At 37.1% G+C, this 23,315-nt stretch overlaps 1 protein-coding gene across 1 annotated transcript in view; it reads left to right on the top strand.

The window, feature by feature from the left end:
* Positions 1-27: 27 nt before the first annotated feature.
* ITM2B (integral membrane protein 2B) overlaps positions 28-23,315 on the top strand; it is a 28,250-nt gene continuing 4,962 nt past the window's right edge. Inside the window, exons 1-2 of the mRNA XM_011280139.4 lie at positions 28-281; positions 22,249-22,377. Of these exons, the coding sequence (XP_011278441.1) occupies positions 165-281; positions 22,249-22,377 (246 nt within the window). The 5' untranslated portion in view covers positions 28-164. The remainder of the gene's footprint in view (positions 282-22,248; positions 22,378-23,315) is intronic.

Here is a 23,315-nt window from a genome sequence, read left to right as displayed (position 1 = left end):
CGGGAGCGCTGCAGCAGTAGCCGCCTCAGCAGCCGCGGAGCCGCTCGCTTCACCTCCGTCGTCGCTGAGCCGCTCCCGGCCGAGGAGGCTGCAGCCGAAGCCAGGAGCCCTCAGCCCTCGCCTCGAGCTCGCCGCCGCCCTCCGAGGGCGCCCCAGGCCGCGCCATGGTGAAGGTGACGTTCAACTCGGCTCTGGCCCAGAAGGAGGCCAAGAAGGACGATCCCAAGTGCGGCGAGGAGGCACTCATCATCCCCCCCGATGCCGTCGCGGTGGACTGCAAGGTCCGAGGGCCGGGGAGGTCGAGGGACTGGGAGCTCGGCCCGGCCCGCAGGGCTACGCGGGGCCCGGGGCGGCTCTGCGCTTCGCGGTGGCGCGGGGGTGCGGGCGAGGGTCCTCGGGAGGGTCTCCGGGCTCTCCTTCTTCTGAGGCTGCTCCCCCTTGCGTGTCCGGCCGCAGCTTCTCCTTTGTAAGAAAGTGCGTGTGCAGGAATCGGTGCTTAACACGGGATCGGGGGCTTGCGAGGCCTGGAGAGAGGGATCGAAGAATTGTGCCGAGTTCACGGTCGTTGTGCAGTCGGGGGAAGGTGCGTTGGGTCGTGACTGGGTTCGTTCCACCTGGAGGCCGGCGGCGACATGCAAAACAACGAAAACAACCACAGAGTTTGGCACTTCCTCCCAGTGTAAATAATGTGCCTAAAATGGCTGACATCATTACAAGCCTAAACCTCTGTTGCTTCCTACTTTCGTTTCCAGGCTGAACAGCACTTGGACTAAGTCCAGCTGCTGTAAGTCTCTTAATTTTAAAAGCATTTTCTTTACCTCCTTTTTCCACGGCCCTTCGGTATTGGCAGGTGAACTTCACTTTGGGGTCTGGAGAGGGGGTGCTGAGGAACGGGTGACGGAAGGAAGCGAAATGACGATCTTTTCAGAGTAGCCTTTGGCTACTGATTTTATAGTTAAAACAAATATTCCCGGTAAAGATCCGTAATTATTGTGTACATGTTAGCGTCAAACCGACAACTGGTTTTTCAATTATATAAGCGTCTTTATGAGGACCCCTTACGCTAAGTGAAACTAAACGGGAGAAACTTGTCCAAGTCCCTTATAAAATTCTCCTTTATTTCGCAAACTCCCCCTTTTAGTCCTAATTAAAAATCAGGAGTGGGACCATAATTGTGGTAGCTTTTAGCGGCTTACAATAATAATTCATTTAGAATATGATTGTAATTGTCTCAAGTTAAAAAGGAAAGACTCCTAGCCTATTTTCTACGAGATCTTTGGGCTGCAAAAATTCAGTCCTCTAGGTAGAAATTAGCTGTAGAAGTTATTTATGCTGCACAACTTACTTTTTCCTTAGCATTTTTCAAGACGTGTTATCAGTAGGGCACACTTAGTTTTTACTTAAAAAACAATAATTGTGTGCAGGTGTGAGTAATAAGTTATTTTTTTTTTTTATGGTTTAGTGAAAGTTACTATTGAAAAATATGGCACTGACATACTATAAAAAATTTGAGATTATGTGAAGCTGGATGTGCCTGTACTTATTTTTTGGGAATGTTCTAGTTAAAAACAAAAACATCAGGGGTTGATTTTTAAATGACTGCCTTGCCTTGAAATAGGAACAGTGAACTGATTCCCTAAAAGGATTAAGAGTTTTGGTATTGGTATTGTTTTTCTGAATCCATTGCAAACAGTCTTGGTCTTAAAAGAAAATGTTTGGAATGCACAGAGGATAATTCCAGTAGCAAATTATTATCCTAGCTCTGTGTTTATTTAACATTCATTGCACCTAAAATAGATTGTCAAGTGCCCTGTCATAACAGTCACAGTCTCAGATACATATAGAGATTTTAATGGTATTATGTATCTTTTAAAAAATCCTATAAATAAATATAATTCCTCCCGTTTAAAAAAAGGGAGGGAGAAAGCATCAGATGATGTCACTTCAGAGAGCTTTTCTCTGTTTCTCTGTACTGAAGGAGATTTGAAACTCTGGATGAACGACAGAATTAATTTGCTAGGCAGCTTTAAATCTGACTTTTAACATTTTCTGTCATTTCTGAAATGTTAACTTTGTTTTCAGATTTTCAGAATTTCTCGCAGTTTCACCATACGCTAATTTTGTTTTCCCAGCAGTTGTGAAAAAGTAGCCATTGGTAGCTCTGTGCTTTGTTTTCTATTTTCTTTTTCTGTTTGCTTTCTATTTTCTTAGATCCTATATCTAAATAGAAATACTTGAACTAAGCTGTGAGGGCCAGAGTATTCCTTTGTAACCACACAGCAGTCATGGATGAATAGGCAGATAAAAAAATGACTAATTCTTTTTCTAGCAATAAGCTCAAAGACTTCTTTCCTTCAGTGAGTGACAAAATATTGCTCTACATTAAAAGTAGAACCCGTATAATCAGTCGCTTAACGGTAAATGAAGACTTTGCTTAGTAATAGACGTTGTGAAGGAACTTCTGATCTGCATCTTAGCTTGGGCTGTGATTACATAATGTGCTCTAGCTCCTTGGGGTGACTTTACCAGTAACCACTGGTTTGACTGCCCAGATTCTGCACCGAATCAGCCTTCCTTTTTTCCCCCCCGGAGCATTTCCTTGCCTGCCTGGTTGGTTGAGAGAATCAAGTAAAGCTAATTATGGACCAGAACTCCTGAACAAGACATTTTTAATACCTTTAAACCCTCCTGGACCTCAATGTCCAAAAGACATTTGTTTCTCAAAATGTACAGTTAAGGGTCACCTGCCCTGATGTCATTTTGGATTCTGGTTAAAAAATGCAGATTCTGTTGGTTAGAATCTACCAAAGAATTCTGATCTCTACCACCAAGAATTCTGATCACTCCAGTCATCTGTCTTATGTAACACACATTCCAGTACTTTAATGTTGCTTCTGTCTTTTGCTGTTTCTTTAGCTCTTATTGCAGGTTCCATTGCCCCATTTTTCAGTCTTGTCTTTGCAGTAGCTGTCAACTCCCAACAGCCATGTCTACTGATTATCTCAACTAGCTCGCCATTTACTATTCTTAATGTTTATTTATTTTTGACAGAGAGAGAGAGAGAGAGAGAGAGAGAGAGAGAGAGACAGAGCATGAGTGGGGGAGGGGCAGAGAGAGAGGGAGACACAATCCGAAGCAGGCTCCAGGCTCTCAGCTGTCAGCACAGAGCCCAACGCAGGGCTCAAACCGACGGGCCACGAGATCATGACCTGAACTGAAGTCAGATGCTCAGCCAACTGAGCCACCCAGGCGCCCCTATTTACTATTCTTTCACTACATTTTCCCTTTAATTTTTCACCTTCCTCTGCCTGTCACAACTGTCACAAAGCTCAGAGATAAAGATACAGAAATAGCAGAGTATGACCTCTGTTCTGTGTAACAGGTGAATTTGAAATCCCATGCATGTTTTATGTTAGGTGCAGCAATTCATTCACTTACATTTGTGTCTATAACTTTGAGCCTTGGAAAACTGTTATATATTTGCAGATATGAAAGAAAATAATGTACTGGGTCAGAAGTCCCAGTTTTGTCTTTACATAACTGAGCTTGGGCTTAAGTTTTTCATTTTCTTTATCTGTTTGATGAGCGGGTACAGCCACATGGTCTATAAGGACTCTTCCAGTTTTACAATTTGATGAAGATGTTAGGATTACATAATTATATTTGGCAGGAATTAAATTGTTTTAATTGTGAAAAATAACAACTACCTCCTCACCCTAACCAGACCGTGCCCTTTCTTCTTCCCCATGTTTAGCATGTTATCTTCGTATTAAGTTGCAGTGGGTCAAAGAGAAAAGAAATGGACCAAGGTTTTATGTAATAAACCAATTTTTTATTTTGGGTTACCTCACCAAGAGAGTGCACCCACATGAGCAAGGGAGGGGGCAGAGAGAGAGAGAGAGAGAGAGAACGAGAGAACGCGCGAGGGAGAATCTTAAGCAGGCTCCACTCTCAGCTTAGAGCCGGATGCTGGGCTCAATCCTAGGACGCTGTGATCATGACCTGAGCAGAAATCAAGAGTCAGACACTCAACCAACTGAGCCACCCAGGCGCCCTTTGGGTTCCCTCATTTTAGAGCAGTAGTTGTTAACAGCTTTTTTGGTAATGCCTAATTATGAAACACCTTTCCCAATATCAAAACTCAGAAAGCTTAAATTTGCTTCATAGGTATTCCTGCCGCTGTACTGCTGAAAAATAGCATTGCCTCTCTTCTGCCCTGCATTGTAGTTGTAGACGTAAAAGGGAGAGAAAAGGAAACTCCTTGTGTGGGAGAGAAGATGGGGCAGGATGGAAGTGGGAGAAAAAGTACAGGACCACTACCCCAGTTAAGTTCTGAGTTACCCATTACAGAATGGCTATTTGGACTTAGTTCTTTACACTTTCTGGTGTTTCCTGTTTGAATAAATAGGACTAATGGGTTCAGTAATTTAGCTTTGTGGTGGTGGTGGTGGTTGGTTTTTGTTTTTTTGGTGCGGATGAAGGGGAAGGAGGAACATAAAATATATGACATTTACTGAAATGTGTTGACCTTTAAAGAAGAGATTGGGAGCTTGGTTGTTTTTAAAGAATCTACATATCATTACCTAGTTGTGTAATTTAGTGCTTGTAAACAGTGGCCAGTAAAAAATTTATAGTCCTTAACATTTTGGTTCTCCAAGAGGGTATTTATCGATAGTTGAAGTGTGAGGGTTTAATATTGGGAGATAAATTAAGTGTCCCCTGTGCATACCACATGACTTGGCAGGACCTGACCCCTCCTTCCACATGCCTCTGGGGTTGCTGCTGCTACTGCAGAGGGTGGACAAGGTTGCATATTGTGCATTTGGAGGACAAATTACCTGCCTGGGGTCTTCACAGTGTCACCTTAAACATATTTTGTCTGTACTAAACAGAAGCAAGTGTATCATCCGTAGCAAAATAAGCGCATCAGATGTTGTAGAATTCAGCTCTGCCATATAAGTGAATATAAGCGTTTTTTTAAACCAGAAATATCTTTTAGAACTCATGGCACAGGCTTAGTTATAGTTGATTTAGAATTTAACTTATAAAGTTTTCATTATATATTACTAAAGCTTGATGTGCTTTAAACTAAATGTTCATTGAAAAATGTAGTAAGTAGTAATTCTGGGACATTTTATTTCTCCTTTTCTATCATATCATAACTTAATATCTAGAGTGCCTATTTAAAGGCATTTTCTTTTTCCAAAAGGAAATACTTTTGAATTCATATTATAACTAAAGCTACTTGGACTGCTTTGTATATCATAGTGTCAATAGAGGAAGATCCAGAAAATATTTATGTCTTTTCAAATACAGAATTGGTGAATTCATCCTCTTAAACCTTTTAGGTAAACTGTAGGTACCTTTTAGGTAAACTTGGCAATTCTTATTAGAGCTTAGACTGAGGAGTTAAGGAATTTGCCATCAAAAGGCTTTTTCGGGTCATAACTCCTGCCTGTTTTAATACAGGATTTGACAGTTCTGACTTTCTCAGGTGGTTTTTGTCCAAATGATATAGAAAACAGTCACACTGGAACTAGGTTTTCAAGAAGCTTATGTGCAGAGTTATTTCCTGGCTCTCTTATTTTCTTTGCACAAAACTTAACAATGAATGTCTTTTACAGGGTAGATGGCTAAAAGTTTAGAAATTTTAGTACAGATATGACCCAAAGAACATCATTAAAAAATCATTTAGTTGTGATTATCCCCTTTAATTACTATTTATGATACATATTCTTAATAGCTTTAAAGATATCTACAATATAATCCTCTTTTATGTGTTACCAGCAAGTGAATGAACAAAATTATTTTAAACAGTTGAAGATTTTTTTTTTAAGCTCTTTAATTGATTTGAGGGGAAAAACAATTTTATGAAGTATTTCTATAATTCTGTCACTTGGGGAAAAATCAGGAAAGAATGAACATAGGCTTTATTCTTATGCAGAAGAATTTTAATCTTGAGTTATAGAAATGAAAAAAGTATTCTTTTTTATATGATAAGAAGGATATTCTGATTTTTCACTTAATGTATTATCTTTTAATGTTGATAAGGTTCCCACAGTAATTATAGGACTTAGATCTAGTGTGTGTGTGTGTGTGTGTGTGTGTGTGTGTGTGTGTGTGTATCAGAAGAGAAATTAATGTTGAAATAAAATTTGTGTAAATGCCTGAACATTTTTGTTAAATATCTAGGAACTTTATTTGAAAGTTGACACTAATTATGGTGTTAGATATTGGAGATTTAAAAATATTTGCATAAACCTTTTTGGCATAGTTGAATTTCATACTTTAGGAAATGAAGTCTTGATGGGTTTTTGTATATTTGAAAGTTTGTTTTAATGCCAACATTATTATTTTCTATTTGAGAAAGAACTCTCATGGGTATAGGTGCATGTGGGCTCAAGTGGGAGAGGGCAGGGCAGAAAGAGAGAATGTGAGATAGAATCTCAAACAGACTCCGAGCTGTCAGCCCGACTGGGGCTCTGTCTCAGGAATACTGAGATCATGACTGGAGGTGAAATCAAAGAGTCAGACTTTAACCAACTGAGCCATCCAGACAACCCCCGGCCAAAATTATTTTTAAAAGTTTGTCTGTTTCCCAAAACACCTAAGTGGCTTAGTCAGTTAAGTGTCCGACTTTGGCTCAGGTCATGATCTCACAGTTCCAGGGTTCAAGCCCTTATGGGGCTCTCTGCTGTCAGTGTGGAGCTTGCTTCAGATTCTCTGTCTCCCTGTCTCTGCCCCTTCCCTGCTGTCTGTCTCTCTCTCTCAAAAATAAACATTTTAAAAAAAATTTGTCTGTTTTGCAGAACGTATTAAGATTAAAGCCTGGGGCGCCTGGGTGGCGCAGTCGGTTAAGCGTCCGACTTCAGCCAGGTCACGATCTCGCGGTCCGTGGGTTCGAGCCCCGCGTCGGGCTCTGGGCTGATGGCTCGGAGCCTGGAGCCTGCTTCCGATTCTGTGTCTCCCTCTCTCTCTGCCCCTCCCCTGTTCATGCTCTGTCTCTCTCTGTCCCAAAAATAAATAAATGTTGAAAAAAAAATTAAAAAAAAAAAAGGATTAAAGCCTAAATCTTGAATTGTTTACGCTGCTTTAAATATGATTATTATGTTTAAAATTATTTAATACAAAGCCCCAAAAGGTGAGTTGCATTGTTAAATAAATTAGTTGGATCACTGTAGTGTCCAAAAGAAGACCCAGCTTTGTGTTGGGAAAAAAAATGTGTTCCTCTTAAAATTCATTTTCTCAGCCAACCTTTAGTATTTCTGTTCTGCTATATACACTCTTCTATCAGTTTTATCTTTTATTTTGTAGCTTTCGTCTTCAATTTATTTTTTCCTTGCTTTCATTTTAGTGCCAAGAACATTTCCCAAGCGAGACATCAGTATTAGCTGGGGCAATGATAGACTCTTTAAGCAGAGATCACAAACCCAACGCCTCCTGGACCCAAGCAGATAAATTAGTGAAGCTGGGCTTTTTACCTATTAAACAAGTTAGAATATTCTTCATTTTCATTTAAAAAAAAAAAAGGATCCAGTGTTGTTTGATTCTCCAGTTTTTAAAGGCAAGGTAGAATCAGGGTTTTTATTTGAAACCTGAGTTTTAAATATTAACAACTAATTAATACAGGAATTTCAGGCAAGAATTGACAGCTTGACATGGGCCACTATTTTAGTCTCCTTTATAGTAGAGAGCAGGGCTGGCAAATTATGGCCCATGTGTTCAAATGTGGCCTGCTGCCTGTTTTCATATGGCTCATGAGCTAGGAATTACTTTCACATTTTTAAATGGTTGAGGGGAAAATCAACCAGTTTCTCCCTTTTGCCCCAGTATCCTCACTCAGTAAAGGGGTACAGATCAGGAAGCCGTTGAGTCTAGTAACTGAGAAATCAGACTAGGCAGTTCTACTTTAGGATTTAAGTCCTATCTCTACTAGCCCTTACTGTGATACTCAGCTCTCTATGTCTCATTTCTTCTTCTGCAAAATGGGGAGTATGATAATCTGTAAAAAGTTTATCACTGTGCCTGGAATAGAGTGAGAGTAAGACTCCATAGACATTAGCTGCTGTTATTACTGCTACCATTACTGTCACTTATAACTACAGCTGTCACAAGGTTTGGCATTCCTCAGATTATTAAATAGCTATGTGATGTGAGACCAGATGTAGCATCTGTCTAGTTTTCCTGTTTGCTTTGATTCCACTTTGCACATGTCACTTGTTTTAAGGAAACTTACCTTAAAGATTTCTAGAAGTAGAAGATTTAAAGATAGAAGTAAAGTTAACGAAGCAGGGCAGTTACTAATTTCAGTTTTGTTTTGTTTTTTTATAGACCAGTGCCCCACACCTAAAGCCATTTTCAGATAGGGTGAGATCCTACTGGCAAATGTTAATGTAATCTGGATCTGGTAACTTGCACAAGTCAGGAAACCTCCCCAAGACTCAGTTCCCTCGTTAGTAGGATAGTGTGGTGACACTGGCCTTCTAGAGAGTTGTTGGGATGAAATTAACAATACCTGCTACATAGAAACTTAAATGTTAAGGTATTTCCTTCATCCCTATCTATTAAAATAAAGACCCACTTTTCTTCCTCATCATTCTTGTTCTGGAACATTACTTCTTGTGTTTACTGTTATTGTTTATCTCTATGTCACATGTCAGTTACATAACAATATTGTTATTAAATCATGCTCTCCAAGGATTCTGATGAGGATTCCTTTCTATAACATAAAACCCTTAGCCTTCGGTAGTTGTATTCATTTTCCTGCGAAAGTGGGTATTTTCCATCACATGAAGGATGTTAATAGAGTTTTATAAATTTAATTTTGGGTTTTACCAAGTAATACTTTATTTTAAAATGCAAATAATCCTGCCCTATCCCAGAGGAACCCACTTTTTAAAAATCACACTATAATTATATTCATTACAATGCAAATTTTGAGTGTACAGTTACATAAGTTTAAACATACGCACCTGAATAACAACCCAATCAAGATAGAATGTTGCTGTCAACTCACAAAGTTCCCATGTCCTTGTAGAGTCTCCTTCTCTCCCCTTAGAGGCAACCACTATTCTAATTTCTATCTTTGAAGATTAATTTGAGGCAATTGGGTTCACTCTGGCTTCTTACGGTCTTTTGTTATCAGAGTGGCCACTAGGCTACACTCTGCCTTTCTGAAAATTAGAAAAGGCTGCCCTCTGCGGTTTTGGTGAGCAGAGCACAGACTGGATTCTGGCTTCACTGATCTCCTTGGCCCTGTATCCTTGTACTCAGAACAATCTGCCCAGCCGTATACGATGATCCTAGCTCCGTGTTTCTATAAATTAGTGGTTCTCAAACTTTCTGGTCTCAGGACCCTTTTGTACTCTTAAAAATTGTTGAGGATCCCAAAGAGTTTTTGATTAATGCAGTTTATATCTATTGATATTTACTATATTAGGAATTAAGACAATATTATTAACTTAAAATAACAATAATAAACCTATAAAACATTACCATAAATGACAATTTTATGAATACTGAACTTTTCCAAATAACCAGAAAAACTTTTTAAATTTATATTCAAGTCAGCTGGTTACAGTGTAAACTGGTTATAGTGTAAAATAACCAGAAATTTTTAAGAAGGGTAACACTTTTACATTTTTTCAATACTCTACTGAATAACTTAGTAGAAGACTATTAATAATAGCTGATTCTCACATCAGCTTTTGTGGTCAGCTTATTGTGCTATCACACATTCAGCTTCTGGAAAAGTTGACTATACACTAGTCAGAGAGTGAGAATGAAAAAAAAAAAACAGTGTCTTAGTTTTTTTATGAGAATAGTTTTGACCTTGTGGAACCCCTAAAAGTGTCCCTGGACCACATTTGGAAAACTACTCTCCATATTTGCTTATGCTGCTGTTCATAGTTTTTGTTTTGTTTGTATTTTTTGCAGTTTTAGCTTATCATCTACTGGCTTCCCTATATGGAAAGTGAATATTTAGCCTTTTCTATATATTAACATATTACAAACATAGTCTATTCTTAAGGTATATTTATAGTAATTTCTGGTTAAATTGATATTCTTTCCTTTTATTGTAATTGACATAAACATCATTTACACCTGAATAATGTAGCTTTATTCTATTTCTTTTCTCATACAAAACCTTTTTATTATCCCTAGAGTTTAAAAAAATGTTTATTTTTGAGAGAGAGACAGCGAGAAAGACAGAGCATGAGTGGGGAAGGGGCAGAGAGAGAGGGAGACACAGAATCTGAAGCAGGCTCCAGACTCTGAGCTGTTAACACAGAGCCCAATGCGGGGCTAGAACTCATGAACTGCAGGATTGTGACCTAAGCTGAAGTCAGGCACTTAACCAACTGAGCCACCCAGGCACCCCATTTTTCTTAGATTTAATCATTGTTTCTTGGGCCAAGGAGAGTTGCTTAATTTTCTATGTATTTATTGTTAATTCATCTTCAGACTCTGACAAGCAGGTCCTGCCTGTCTGTATTTACAGACTTACTAGGTAACTCATCGAGTTTTCTGTTTTTCTTGGTGGTATTCCACTTGTCATTCTTCACTTTTGCCATCCCAACTGGTTGTACTCTAAGCATGTTGCTATACAGATGTCCAAGAGTAATTATTATCTTAGAATTGAATTGCCTTTGTCTTTATTCTGTGTTGGATCTGCAGTTGTATGAATCTGAGAAAAAGTGTCTGAAATCAGTTTTTTAAAAAACTTTGCTTGTCTGAGAATCTTTATCCTCACATTTAATTGACAATTGGTAATTTATTTGGGTATAAAAATCTAAGTTAGCAAATTTCTTTCACTGTTTTGATGGCATTGATTCATTTAACTTCTGGACTGATGCCATTCTGATTCCTGGTTCCTTATACATGACCAATTTTTTTTTTCCTCTCTAGAAGTTTGGGATTTTTGTCTGTATGCTTTTGGCTTTCAAAATTTTTATTGACATAATTTGTTTAATGTCATTCATTTCCATTCTCTGGCTTACAGTTTATTAATTTGCTTATCCCTTTATTATTACTCTGTTGAGCTTTCAGGAAGAAGTAAACATGACAATTTAACTGGAAATCAATAATAGGACTTTTAACTCTGCTGTCTTGGTAGCTTTTTAAAGATTAAAAATGGATTTTATGGTAATAATAGCTAATAATGGAAACCATTATTATCTGCATTATTATCAGCACCATTTTTTAAAGTAATCTTTACACCTAACATAGAGCTCAAACTCATGACCTCCAGGTCAAGAGTCCCATGCTTTTCCAACTGAGCCAGCCAGGTGCCCCATATTAGCATTAGTTTTAAGGTCAGACAGGATGGCCTAGAAAGATAGATGAGGCATCTTCTGGTTTCCCTCTATAAAGTTCTAAAACTGTCTCCTTCATGAGTTATTTTAGAGACAACTCACTCCCTACCGGCTTTCTGGTTTTGCTTTGTGGCTTTATTACTCTACTTAGGTTCCATTTAAAAAAAAAAAAAAATTATTTATTTTTGAGAGAGAGAGAGGGAGACAGAGAATCCCAAGCAGGCTCTGCACTGTGAGCACAGAGCCTGATATGGGGCTCAAACTCATGAACCATAAGATCACAACCTGAGCCAAAACTAAGAGTCAGATGCTTAACCAGCTGAGCCACCCAGGTGCCTCAGGTTTCATTTTTATAATTAATATCTTGCCTTTTCTATTTATTTTGAAATGTCTATATGCTGGTAAGCCTGACTTATTTTCCTTTGTTGTTTTTGCTTTGTGTGCATAGGATTTTAATACTTTCTGTATTTGATGAGCAACAGAAAAATCGTATTAATTTTCAACATAATAAATACAATACTACTGTTACAATAGTTAACACATAGTGCTTAATATGAGTGTGCCTCAGTTCAAATAAAATTATGATAGCAGAATTCTGAAGAAACTCAAGCTAAGTCATTTCTGATTGGATATGAGGATTATCCAATTATTACCTGGTGTCACTTCACTTATTATCAGTGTATTTGCTTCAGCTATTTAGTCAGGTGGTTTACCTAATAGCCCCATGCTTTTCCTTCCCTAAGATGTACATGGAGTGAGATGATATTCAGGCCTTACTAGTTCTGAGATACTACACAAATAATTTCACTTAACTTCTCTGGGCCTCATTATATGTATCTGTAAAATGATGTGTTGGACTAAATAACCTTTCATGGTACCAGTAGATCTTTTCTTTCTGAAAACTGTACAGATCATGTTTTCAGAAGCATCTACTTCATGGCCAGACACTATATTAGGAATTTAAAAATTACTAAGCATCCTAGCCTTCAAGAAAGCACCTAGTACAGCTGAGAGAGACCAACCAATTGTGTAAACCAAATTACTAACAACCTATTTAAATGTTGCAAAAAACACACACCCCTGGACCCTAGAGCTAGGAGAGTGGTGGGATAAGGGAGCAAGATCAAATGTGAGTGACTACTGATGTATTGTGCGTGTATTTGGTGCTAGGCATAGGTTCACAGCACTTTTTATGTGTTCGTGATAGACAAGTATCTCTCATCTCAAGAACTGGAATTTTTTTCCAGTAATTTTGTCTAACTTTAAAAATTCTAAACTTGGACAGAAGATTTAACTTTCTACATTTAAATTATTTGATGCTTTTAGAAAAATATAGTTGGAATTTTCTTACCAAGAGTTCTGCATTTTAAATGGAATTACTCATATTTGAACATGAATATGAATTATCTTGTTGAATGACTTTGAAATCTAAGATTTTTACAAAAATGAGTCCAGAATGAGTTTGCTCTCCCCCCACCCCCAATCTTGACACTTAATTTTATAATGAGTTATAGCAAGTAGAGCATTCCTATCACACTTTTACTTTGAAGAAGACAGTTGGTATTCTTATTAGGAGCAATATGAACTCATAATTCAGCCAGTGGCAGAAGAACTCTATCTTGACCACTTTATCTGTCTCTGGGAAAGGCTATGATTAATAGTAAATAGCAGTTGTGGATAATGCTGTTGTTTACAAATGCCTGGTTGTTACTGTTAGTGTAGGCTTTTCTTTTGACTACTCTACCTTTTGATCTCACTTCATAAAATAGAAAATTCTCTTCTGTAGAGATTGAATAAACACTGAAGAATAATGAGTACCTTTAAAATATGTAAAACAAAAAACAAAAAACAAAAAAAAGAATAGAAAATGTTTAAGGTATGCCTATATTAATATTCTGCTTTGTGTCAGATACTCTGCTTGTCCTTAATGATATAAAGTGATTAAGCTGTGATCCAGCACTAAAAGCATTTTATAGCCAATTTTTTTTTTAGTTCTGACCTATATATATTTTTTTAACCCAGGCCTGTACCAATTTATATAATGCCAGTAGTCTGGTTCAGATTTCATAATTTTTTACAGTAGTTAAATTATTATAAAGTGGCTTAAATTTTTCATTTTTTTTGTTTCTGTATTGCTGCTCATGTATTGTTATAGGATTTGTTCACAAAAAAGACATTAATGAAAATCTGTTTTGTAGACATTGTAATTTTCTATTAATTTTGCACTTTTTAAACCTCTCTCTAGTTCAAGTACAAAATAATGCAGTAACTGGGGCGCCTGGGTGGCGCAGTGGGTTAAGCGTCCAACTTCAGCCAGGTCACGATCTCGCGGTCCGTGAGTTCGAGCCCCGCGTCGGGCTCTGGGCTGATGGCTCGGAGCCTGGAGCCTGCTTCCGATTCTGTGTCTCCCTCTCTCTCTGCCCCTCCCCCGTTCATGCTCTGTCTCTCTCTGTCCCAAAAATAAATAAAAACGCTGGGAAAAAAAAATTTTATAAAAAAAAAAAATAATGCAGTAACTTTATTATCCATCTAATGCCAAGCACTTAGAAAACTCTTCCTTTTTATGTGCCAGACACATTTGTCATGTGGACTTTATCATCATAGTTGAGATTCTAGCAATCTTGCTTGAAAAGTACGTGAAAAGCAAAATTCAGATACTAATTTAAATGGACAAGACAAAATGCAAACAAATCTTTGATATTTTTATAGAATTTAGCTTCTTAGCCATAGATTTTGTGTTCTACATATAACAGAATATATATTTGGCAATAGTGCTATAAATAATGAACAGACTGCTGGATCGTGTCTTTTTTTTTTTAAGTTTTATTTTATTTATTTAGAGGGAGAGAGAGGACCAGCAGGGGAGGGGCAGAGAAAGAGGGAGTGAAAGAGAGTCCCAAGCAGACTCCCCACTGGCAGCATGGAGCCTAGGCAAGCCCAAGCAGAGCTCAGAACTCAGGAACCATGCTGAGATCATGACCTGAGCCAAAACCAAGAGGTGGCCACTCAACAAACTGAGCCACCCAGGTGCCCCGGATTGTGTCTTTTTGATTCTTTCATACTTAGGAAAGGAAACTAATGTAGGAGTCAGGTGAATAGAACATATACAAATAGTAAATGAGTGGCACTGGTATTCTACACAGCAGTGATCTGTTGGAGCAATTACCTACATAACTTTTGTGGTTCTAAGAATATAGGTAGGAAAGCATTTTTGGAAAATGCTTTGTTTGTCATTTTAGAATTCTTGCTTGAGTAAGAAGCGATTTAATTTTCCCCTCTGGTACTGTAAAATCTTTTTCCAGTTGGCCTTTTCAGTACTGTTGTAGATTGCTTTGTATTGGCTTCAACCCCAGTGGATACTTGTTTCAGCTTAACCTTTCCTAGCTAAATTAGATGGTGGCAGGATAATAATAGCTATCATCAGTTGAGCACTTACTGTTTCCTACATACCAAGCTGTGATCTAAATGTTTCACATATATTTCCTCATTTAATCCCTACAACAACTCTGTGAGATAGGTGCTATTATTAATCCATGTTTATGATGACATAATTGATTCAGAGAAGTTAAAGTTGTCCACCTGTTTCCCATTCTCCAAAATTCTGACATTTTTGTCTGCTGTCTTTTCATTTTTGTCTTCTCTTACAGGTTTATATCTTTTCCAGCTTCTTTAGTAATCATTTACTTGAGTCTGAGGAAAAAACCCTGTCCCGTTCCTTGCAAGTTGGGAAAGGAGAGGAATTTGAGTTTACTGGAGTATTATTTGCATACTGAAAATTCAGCCTTTTTAGGTATACAGTTGTGTTAATTTTGACAAATGTAGTTGTATAATCATCACAGTCAAGATGCAGAATAGTTTCCTTACCCCAAAATGTTCATACCGCTTCGTAATTCTGTCTCTCACTCCATTCCTATTTCCTCTTTCTGTAGTTTGCTTTTTCCAGAATATAGATGGTATTATACCTGTAAGTAGCCTTTTATCCTTTTATCATTCTCATTGTGTTTATATTTTCTGGGAACTGGGTGTTGTCTAGAACAGATCTTTCATTCTTGTAGTTCTTGGTCCATGGTTTTATCTAGGCTTGTTCAGTTCCAGCTCTTCTCTGTTACCACTTTTGGTTTGCTGATACTATCCATATCCAGATTTATTGTTTATAAGAGAATTCCTGTTGTGTCATTTAAAGCATTGGGGTTTTTTGGTTTTGTTTTAAATTTTATTTTGTTTTAGAGAGAGACCGAGCAGGAGAGAGGGGCAGAGGGGTAGAGAGAGAGAGCCAGACTTGGGGCTTGATCCCACGACCCTGAAATTATGACCTGAGCTGAAATCGGGAGTTGGAAGCTTAATTGACTGAGCCACGTACGTGCTTCAAGCATTAAGGTTCTTTATTCACCATACTAATTCAGTCTGAAACTCACAAGTCAAAATCCTTTATATAAGGAATGGTTTAGACTGGTTGTTTTATAAAAATTGGTTCTCAGAAGGAAGCACACCTAGTCAGAGTAGGAAATGAAGATCAAGGTTAAAAACTAAGCAACACGGTAGAAAAGAATATGGTATGTTGGCCTTCAACTGGGGAGAAAAATGATAAGTTGAGAAAACGAGAACAATGAGGAGAAACTCATTTGTAAAAAATTGAATCATTAGATTCTTTTTAAAAATGTTGTCAGCTAATTCTGTATTTTGGAAAATAGAATATAGGCCAAACACATCCCTGGGCAGCTGGCCTGTGTAACTCTATATTTATCTATATTACCAAATGTGTTTTAAAAATGTACATGTTTCTAAGTTACCAGATCTATTTCTGCAGGTTCAGTAGTTCATGCTACTTTGAGTTGAATAAACTGTATTGATTCTTGTCCGTATTTGTCTCGTTGTTATACTTAAAGCATTTTTATGCCTTTTTTTCTTCTCCTTTTTCTTTTTCTTTCCTTTTCATTTTTCTTTTCTTTGCTTTCTATGGTAATACAATTTTTAACCCTAGGAGATGTTTTCTTCTTTAGTATTCTGGTTCCTAAAGCTTTGTTATTGCATTTGCTATAATAAATTGCATAATAGTATAAGTGGGAGCTTTGGAAAAAATGTCTCTTCATTCATCCTATAAAGAAGTCTCAAATGGAAGTGCCTGAGGATGTGAAGGGATTCGTTAGTATAGGAACAGTATAAAAATTATATGAAAACCCTTGTGTTTTGTCTGAGTTAAGTTGATAATGGAGGCACATTTACTGAAGCCTCTTAGGGAACTGACTGAGGTGACCTAATTCTTAACTAATTGAAGTACCAGAACAGAATTTACCCTTCATTTTGCATAAAATATAATTTGTTAAGTAATTTTACTTCATCATATGATGATAAGATTTATTTGAACCAGAAATTAGTTCAGTGAGAGAGCAAGAATGCTTCCAAAAACTGTCTTTCCATACTGCTGTGGAGGGATGATTATAGGCCAGAGTGTGCTTCAGTGTCTTCATTTATAAACTGGGGTAAAAACTTGAGGTTTTAGGAAGATTAATGAGATGATAATTGTACAGCACCTATGGGAGCTCTTTTACCTCATCAGCATAATTTAAGGTGCACCAGTTTTATTGCAGTACAAGGGGAGGAAATGTCTCTAACTTGTTTTAAATTAGGCCAGGTAAACTTATATACCCTGGCAAGGAAGCCCTTGTTCATGGGTGTTTCCCTTTTTTTTGTTGATTTTTTTGTTGTTGTTGCTGTCCTTTAATTATGAAATAATACAAGCATAGAAAATCAGAGAATGTGTAGTACCATTTGATATGTTTTTAAGTCTTAAATATCATACAATGGTAATATCCAACTTACCTTTTTTTAAAAATTGGGCATTATGTTTCTGAGATTTGTCTCAAAATCAACTATGCTAGTTGATTTCATTTTAATTATTATTGTGTGACCCTAAATACTTTATTCTCCACTTGATGGACATGTAGGTTATTTCTAATGTTTTTCTTAATTGACCATTCTGCAGTAATCATTTTTAGACCTTTGTGTACATGTATAAAACTTTATCTAGGGCCATATTTCTAGGAATGGAATTGCTGGGTTAGAGGGTGTGTGTGTGTGTGTGTGTGTGTGTGTGTGTGTGTGTATCTTCAATTTTATTAGATTCTGCCAAATTGTTCTCCAAGCAGTTGTACCTGCCAACTGTATGAACATTCTCAATTCCCATTACTCCACCCTTTTCCTAGCATTTGGAAAGCATTAGGCTTTCTCTATTGCCTGGTATTATAAGAACTTGTTTGATTTTTTTTTTTCTCTGCACTTTCCATATTGAAGTATAATTTGCATGCAATAAAATTTGCCCATTCTGTGTGTATAACTTGATTGAATTTATGGTAATTGCATAAAGTTGTATATCCCCCACCATCAAGATATGAAACATATCTGTTACCCTAAAAAATGTCCTTATATGCCTTCAATTTCCCTTCACCAACCCTTGGCCATGGCAACCACTGAGCTACTTTTTGTCACTTATATTTGCCTTTTTTATAATTTCATAAAAAATGGAATCATGCAGTAAATAGTCTTTTGTGTTGGATTTGTTTCACTTAGCATATTTTTGAGGTTCAATATGAAACATACCACAATTTATCTATTCCTCATTTAGTGGATATTTGTGTTGTTTCTAGTTTGGAGCCAATATGAATAATGATGGTATGACTAGTCACATATATAAATCTTTGACTCAGTTGATTTTTAATTACTGATGTTCAGCAGTTTTCTGAACTTTAATTAGTTTGAATTATTTTTCTTTCTCAGATTTTCTAGACAGTGATATCATTTACACATAATGATAGTTTTGCATCCTTTCTTTCTTTCTTTCTTTCTTTTTTTTTTAATGTTTATTTAGTTTTGAGAGACCTCAAGCAGGGAAGGGGCAGAGAGAGAGAGGGACAGAGGATCCCAAGTAGGCTCTGCGCTGACAGCAGGGAGCCCAATTTGGGGCTGGAACTCACGAATTGCATGATCCTGACCTGAGCTGAAGTCGGATGCTTAACTGACTGAGCCATCCGGGTGCCCTGATAGTTTTGCTTTTTTTTTGTAATCTTTATATCTGTTCTTGTGCTTGTCCGTTGTGTACTAGGTAGGATGTGTAGTATAATGTTAAATGGAAACATTTGGTTTTAGTGAGCAGCCATTATAATTCCCTGACTTGAAATATTATGGTATAAGTCTGAAGTTTCACCATTAAATATGAGGTTTGCTATGGGTTTTTGATCATTAGCCTTATTTATGTTAAAGAGTTTTACCTCTTGGTACACCTGGGTTGCTCAGTTGGTTAAGTGTCTGACTTTGGTTCAGGTCATGATCTCATGGCGTGTGAGTTTGAGCCCTGCATTGGCTCTGTGCTGACAACTCAGAGCCTTGAACCTGCTTTGGATTCTGTGTCTCCCTCTCTCTCTCTGCCCCTCCCTTGCTTGTGCTCTGTGTCTCTCTCTCTCTGTCCCCCTTTCTTGCTTGCGTGCTCTCTCTCTCTCAAATAAACATTAAAAAAAAAAAAGGAATTTTACCTCTTTCTAGTTTGCAAAGAGATTTTATTATGAATAGGAGTTGGAGTTTGTCAAATGCATTTTTGACATATTTTGAGATGGTCATGGGGTTTTTCTTAAATTTCATATATGTGGCTTTGGGCTTTCTCTTTACTGTGTTAATTTAATCATTTAAACGCACTTTTAATGATCACTTAGATTAAAAAATTTTCTGTCTTCAGTATGTTTTAATCCTTTCTCCATAATTCAGATTGTAATATGGAATGTCATTTATCTGTCATGAATAATGTTAATTTTGACTGTAAATTGCTTAAGGTATCAGCCATGTCTTAATCACATTTGAATATCCCACAGGATCTAGCACAGTACATTGCAAATAACAGGTCCCTAATAAATGTTGAACTGGCTAAGTACTTAGGGCTGCTTTTCTTTGCTAAATAGCCACACTCTGTTATGTGTCATGAATTCTTATGTTGCCCCCACCCTTCATTATCATGCTGGCTGCTGATGTAACTCTTATGGGTCATTAGAAAAGTAAATAACCAAGCTTTAAAAACAAATCTAAATTTCATTCACTCATCAAATATTTGTTGAGTGCCAACCAAGTACTAAACTTGGCTTGGAGCTACCGGTAATGCAAAATGAATATGAATGGATACTCACAAGAACCTTATAGCCTAGTAGGGAGAGAGAAGATCTGTATATGAATTATTCTAATGCAAGGTAGAAAATGATCACTAGAAATAAAAGGAAAAAAAAAGATTAGATGGACTTTGAAGATCTGATAACTCTTCTAGGAAGTACATGACTGTGGTGCATGGACATGGATCTATGATTTGGCCAAAGACCCTTAGTTTCTGATAAAAAAAAATTTTTTTTTTTAATGTTTATTTATTTTTGAGAGAGAGAGAGAGAGAGCATGAGCGAGGGAGGGGCAGAGAGAGAAGGAGACATAGAATCTGAAGCAGGCTCCAGGCTCTGTGCTAAGCTGTCAGCACAGAGTCCAACATGTGGCTCAAACTCATGAGTGATGAGATTATGACCAGAGCCAAAGTTGGACGTTTAACCAACTGAGCCACCCAGGTGGTCCTCCATTCTTAGTTCTTGTACCTTCCCCACCATGTTGGACCCTCAGCCATACCACATGTCTTTGGAGATGCTGTGCATTCTGGCTCCATGATTTTATTCATTCTTTGCCCTAAATATAATGCCCTTTAACTCTGTCTTCCACGTGGGTAATGAGCATTTGTCCTTCAACATTCCACTCTAGTATTATCTCCTCTGGGAGCTCTACTCCAAACACTAGCATCCCTTTTTCTGTGTTCTCCATTTTTCTGTTAGAACCCATATCATGTTTATGTTCTCTTTGTATATTTATTTTCCAGGCTGATCTGAATGATCTCTTTCTTGGCAGAGGTTATTTACACCAGTGCCTAGTACAGTTCTTGGCACCTAGTAGACATTTATAATTTCTTAAAATTATTGTTTGCTGACCAGTTAAAAATGATATATCAAAAGGCCTAGAAATTTGTCATCAACTTGACATTTGGGGCTGCATATTCTTTTACAAGTGTCAGCCCATGCTCTTTGGGTATTCATTTATGTGCTACTAAAGAAGGGAGTCTGCCAAGCAGGGTGGGTGTTGTACGCACATTTGACTGTCTCAGCAGCTGATACCAAATGTTTGGAAATGACTGTTGCCATCTGTCATTTTCATCCCCCCCACCCTGCTTCCACCCTAAAATTAATTATGCTAGGAACTGTTTATTGTCTCCTTACATATTTATATCAGACAGGGGCTCAAGCAAAATACTAGACTTTATCATTCACGTTTTATAATACCTTATGACTCTGTGGAATTCTTAAAGCTTTCCGTTCACAGATGGAATATCTTCCATGATTTGATAAATTACTCTAGGCTTATTCTTTTTACACACTATTTTGTAGTGCACTTGTATTAAGTATTTGTACAGTACTTGGACAAGTTCACCTACTACAGCAAAATGTAACGCTCTCCCAGTGTTTGATCCAATCTTTAAGTTATATGGCATTTGTTCTATATTGTTAAATTCTGTTTAAAACCTCAGTTAACCTAGGCACACACTATCTGGCTCTAAATTGTTCTTGGTTGACTGGGACGTCTGGGACTGGGCTTTTTCTCAGTAGTGTCATGTTGAAATTTCTCATCTTAGCATTGAAAACATAACCTTGACTTTCATTCTTTCTTGGTTGTATTCTTGCTTCAACCATATCTAGTATTGTTCATATAGTTTTTCTTCCTTTTTATTTATATTCCCTGTATTTATCTGCAGAGGTGTGGGTCAAGTCTAGTTTCTCCCTTAAGCCATCCTATATTCAGTTTTCCAAGTAAAGATCAGAGTCATGTACTTGAGTGGCTGTACATACATACTACTAACTAGAACATCTTTTATTATGTTGGCTTCCAGTCAATTGGAGCTTTGCTTTTGCTGTCTGTACTATGTGTCTTGAGCCATGAGTTAGATAACACTAGCAACTAATCTCGTTTGTCACCTTTTTGACATTAACCTAGGTACAAATCAGAAATTAGCTGTAAATCTGTAGTGACAGAGTAGTGGAACTGAGTTAGAAGGGCAAAGGGAGTATTTAAAGGACTGGATATTGTGACCCCAGATGGCATTCTAAGGCTAAATTATTTCCTTGAGTGGATCAAAATAAAAATTCTAACTAATTGTATGTCTCTTACCTTTGTAAGTTTTTCTCTGTTGAATCTTTCCTCATTTTTCTACTGCTTCTATCTTAAAAATGAAAACATTTGTCAAACGGGGATGTTTTTTAGGGTAGGGCAGTGGAATTATGGGATTATTTATGGATAAGTTTGTCTTATTTTTTAAGACTCCAGTTGTTTAAAGAATTTGTTTCGTATTATTTGTTATGTCCCTTGTTTTCCTGTTTCTTTTTCTTGTGTATTGTTAGGATTGCCTTTATACCTGGTGTGAACTATTAGCCATCTGTAGCAGACTAATACATAATTTTATAGTATAATGTAATATACACTGAAGGCTCAGCACCATAATACTTAATGACGAAGTTGTGTTGTAGCTTTTCCTGAAGTTTTAAATGTTAGAAGATATTTTAATCACCAAAAGTTGTGCACAGACAATAGAAATTATAGACTATGTTATTGTTCTAGAGGTATAAGTAGCAGAGGTGTTGAGAATTAGAATAAAAACCCTCCCAAGAGACTGATGGCTCAGCTTGAGTGGCATTGTGGTGACTTCTGGCACCACAACCTAATAATTTCTGGGTTGATTTTGATTAGAGAACTGAGTCTTTATATCTTGGTTTATAAAATGATAATCCTTTTTAGACTTCTTTCGATCCTGACCTTTCTATGATTCTCACTGGATATATGATACTGACCATTTTTGGTCTTTTTCATATTTTAGGACCCAGATGAAGTGGTACCAGTTGGCCAAAGAAGAGCCTGGTGTTGGTGCATGTGCTTTGGACTAGCATTTATGCTTGCAGGTGTCATTCTAGGAGGAGCATACCTGTACAAATATTTTGCACTTCAAGTAAGTGGAAAATGCTAAGGACTTTTTTCCCTTTCCTTCACATGTATTAGAAAATTGGCCCAAATTTGTTCTAAGCCTGCACTTTTTGTCTGTGGCCATTAGCCAGAGTGGTGGTCCTACTTTAGAGTTGTGTGTAAAAATCTGAACGTAAGTTTGCTGAGCCTTTTGGAAAGTCACTAAAAGCAGAATAGTGTTGTTTTGAAATGTTGCTGACTAAAGAGTATAGATTATTGGATGATTTTTCAAAATTGACTAACCTTCATTTTCCTACTATAATTAGTGGCTAAGGTATAATGTTATTAATTGCCAATTGAGTAAATACATCAGACAACATCACATGTTGTCTTGTTGATAGACTATAAGTTGATACTCAGTTTGGACTCCCCTACAGTAGCCTTTGCTCCTGGGCACTGAATTCACTGGCACCACATCTCTCTGACTCTTTCCCAGTTTTTGGTTTCTCTTTAAGAATTGCGTGACTTCAGCAGTGATGTTGAAGTAATTTAGGATGAATGTTGTTTTAGAACTTGAGAGTGCTTAATAGTAATCCTAGTGGGTTGAGACATGAGATTTTTCTTATGATACTCATGATTTATGATCTGTGTTTTGTGATCTATTTCTCTTGGCAATAATTTCATAGGTTTATATTTTCTAACATTTTAAAATTTGGAGAAACTGTTGGCAAATAGATTTTATTAAAATAATGAAACATTCTGCCATAGTATGTATACATTTCATGTTCATTTTCTATAATTTTCAAGAAAATTGCATGTTGATAGACATTATTGAAATACTAGTCATCTTTTTCAGTGCCGTTTTTTTTACAACAATTATATTTGATGTAGAAAAAAACATTTTGCAATTACCTGTCCAGAGATATTTTTTGCCTTAACGTATTGCTTGTTACATGCTCCTACCTAGTCTTTATGTAGATTTTT

Source organism: Felis catus, chromosome A1, assembly GCF_018350175.1.
Source record: "Felis catus isolate Fca126 chromosome A1, F.catus_Fca126_mat1.0, whole genome shotgun sequence".
Lineage (NCBI taxonomy): Eukaryota > Metazoa > Chordata > Mammalia > Carnivora > Felidae > Felis > Felis catus.
This window is presented reverse-complemented; position numbering and strand designations above follow the sequence as displayed.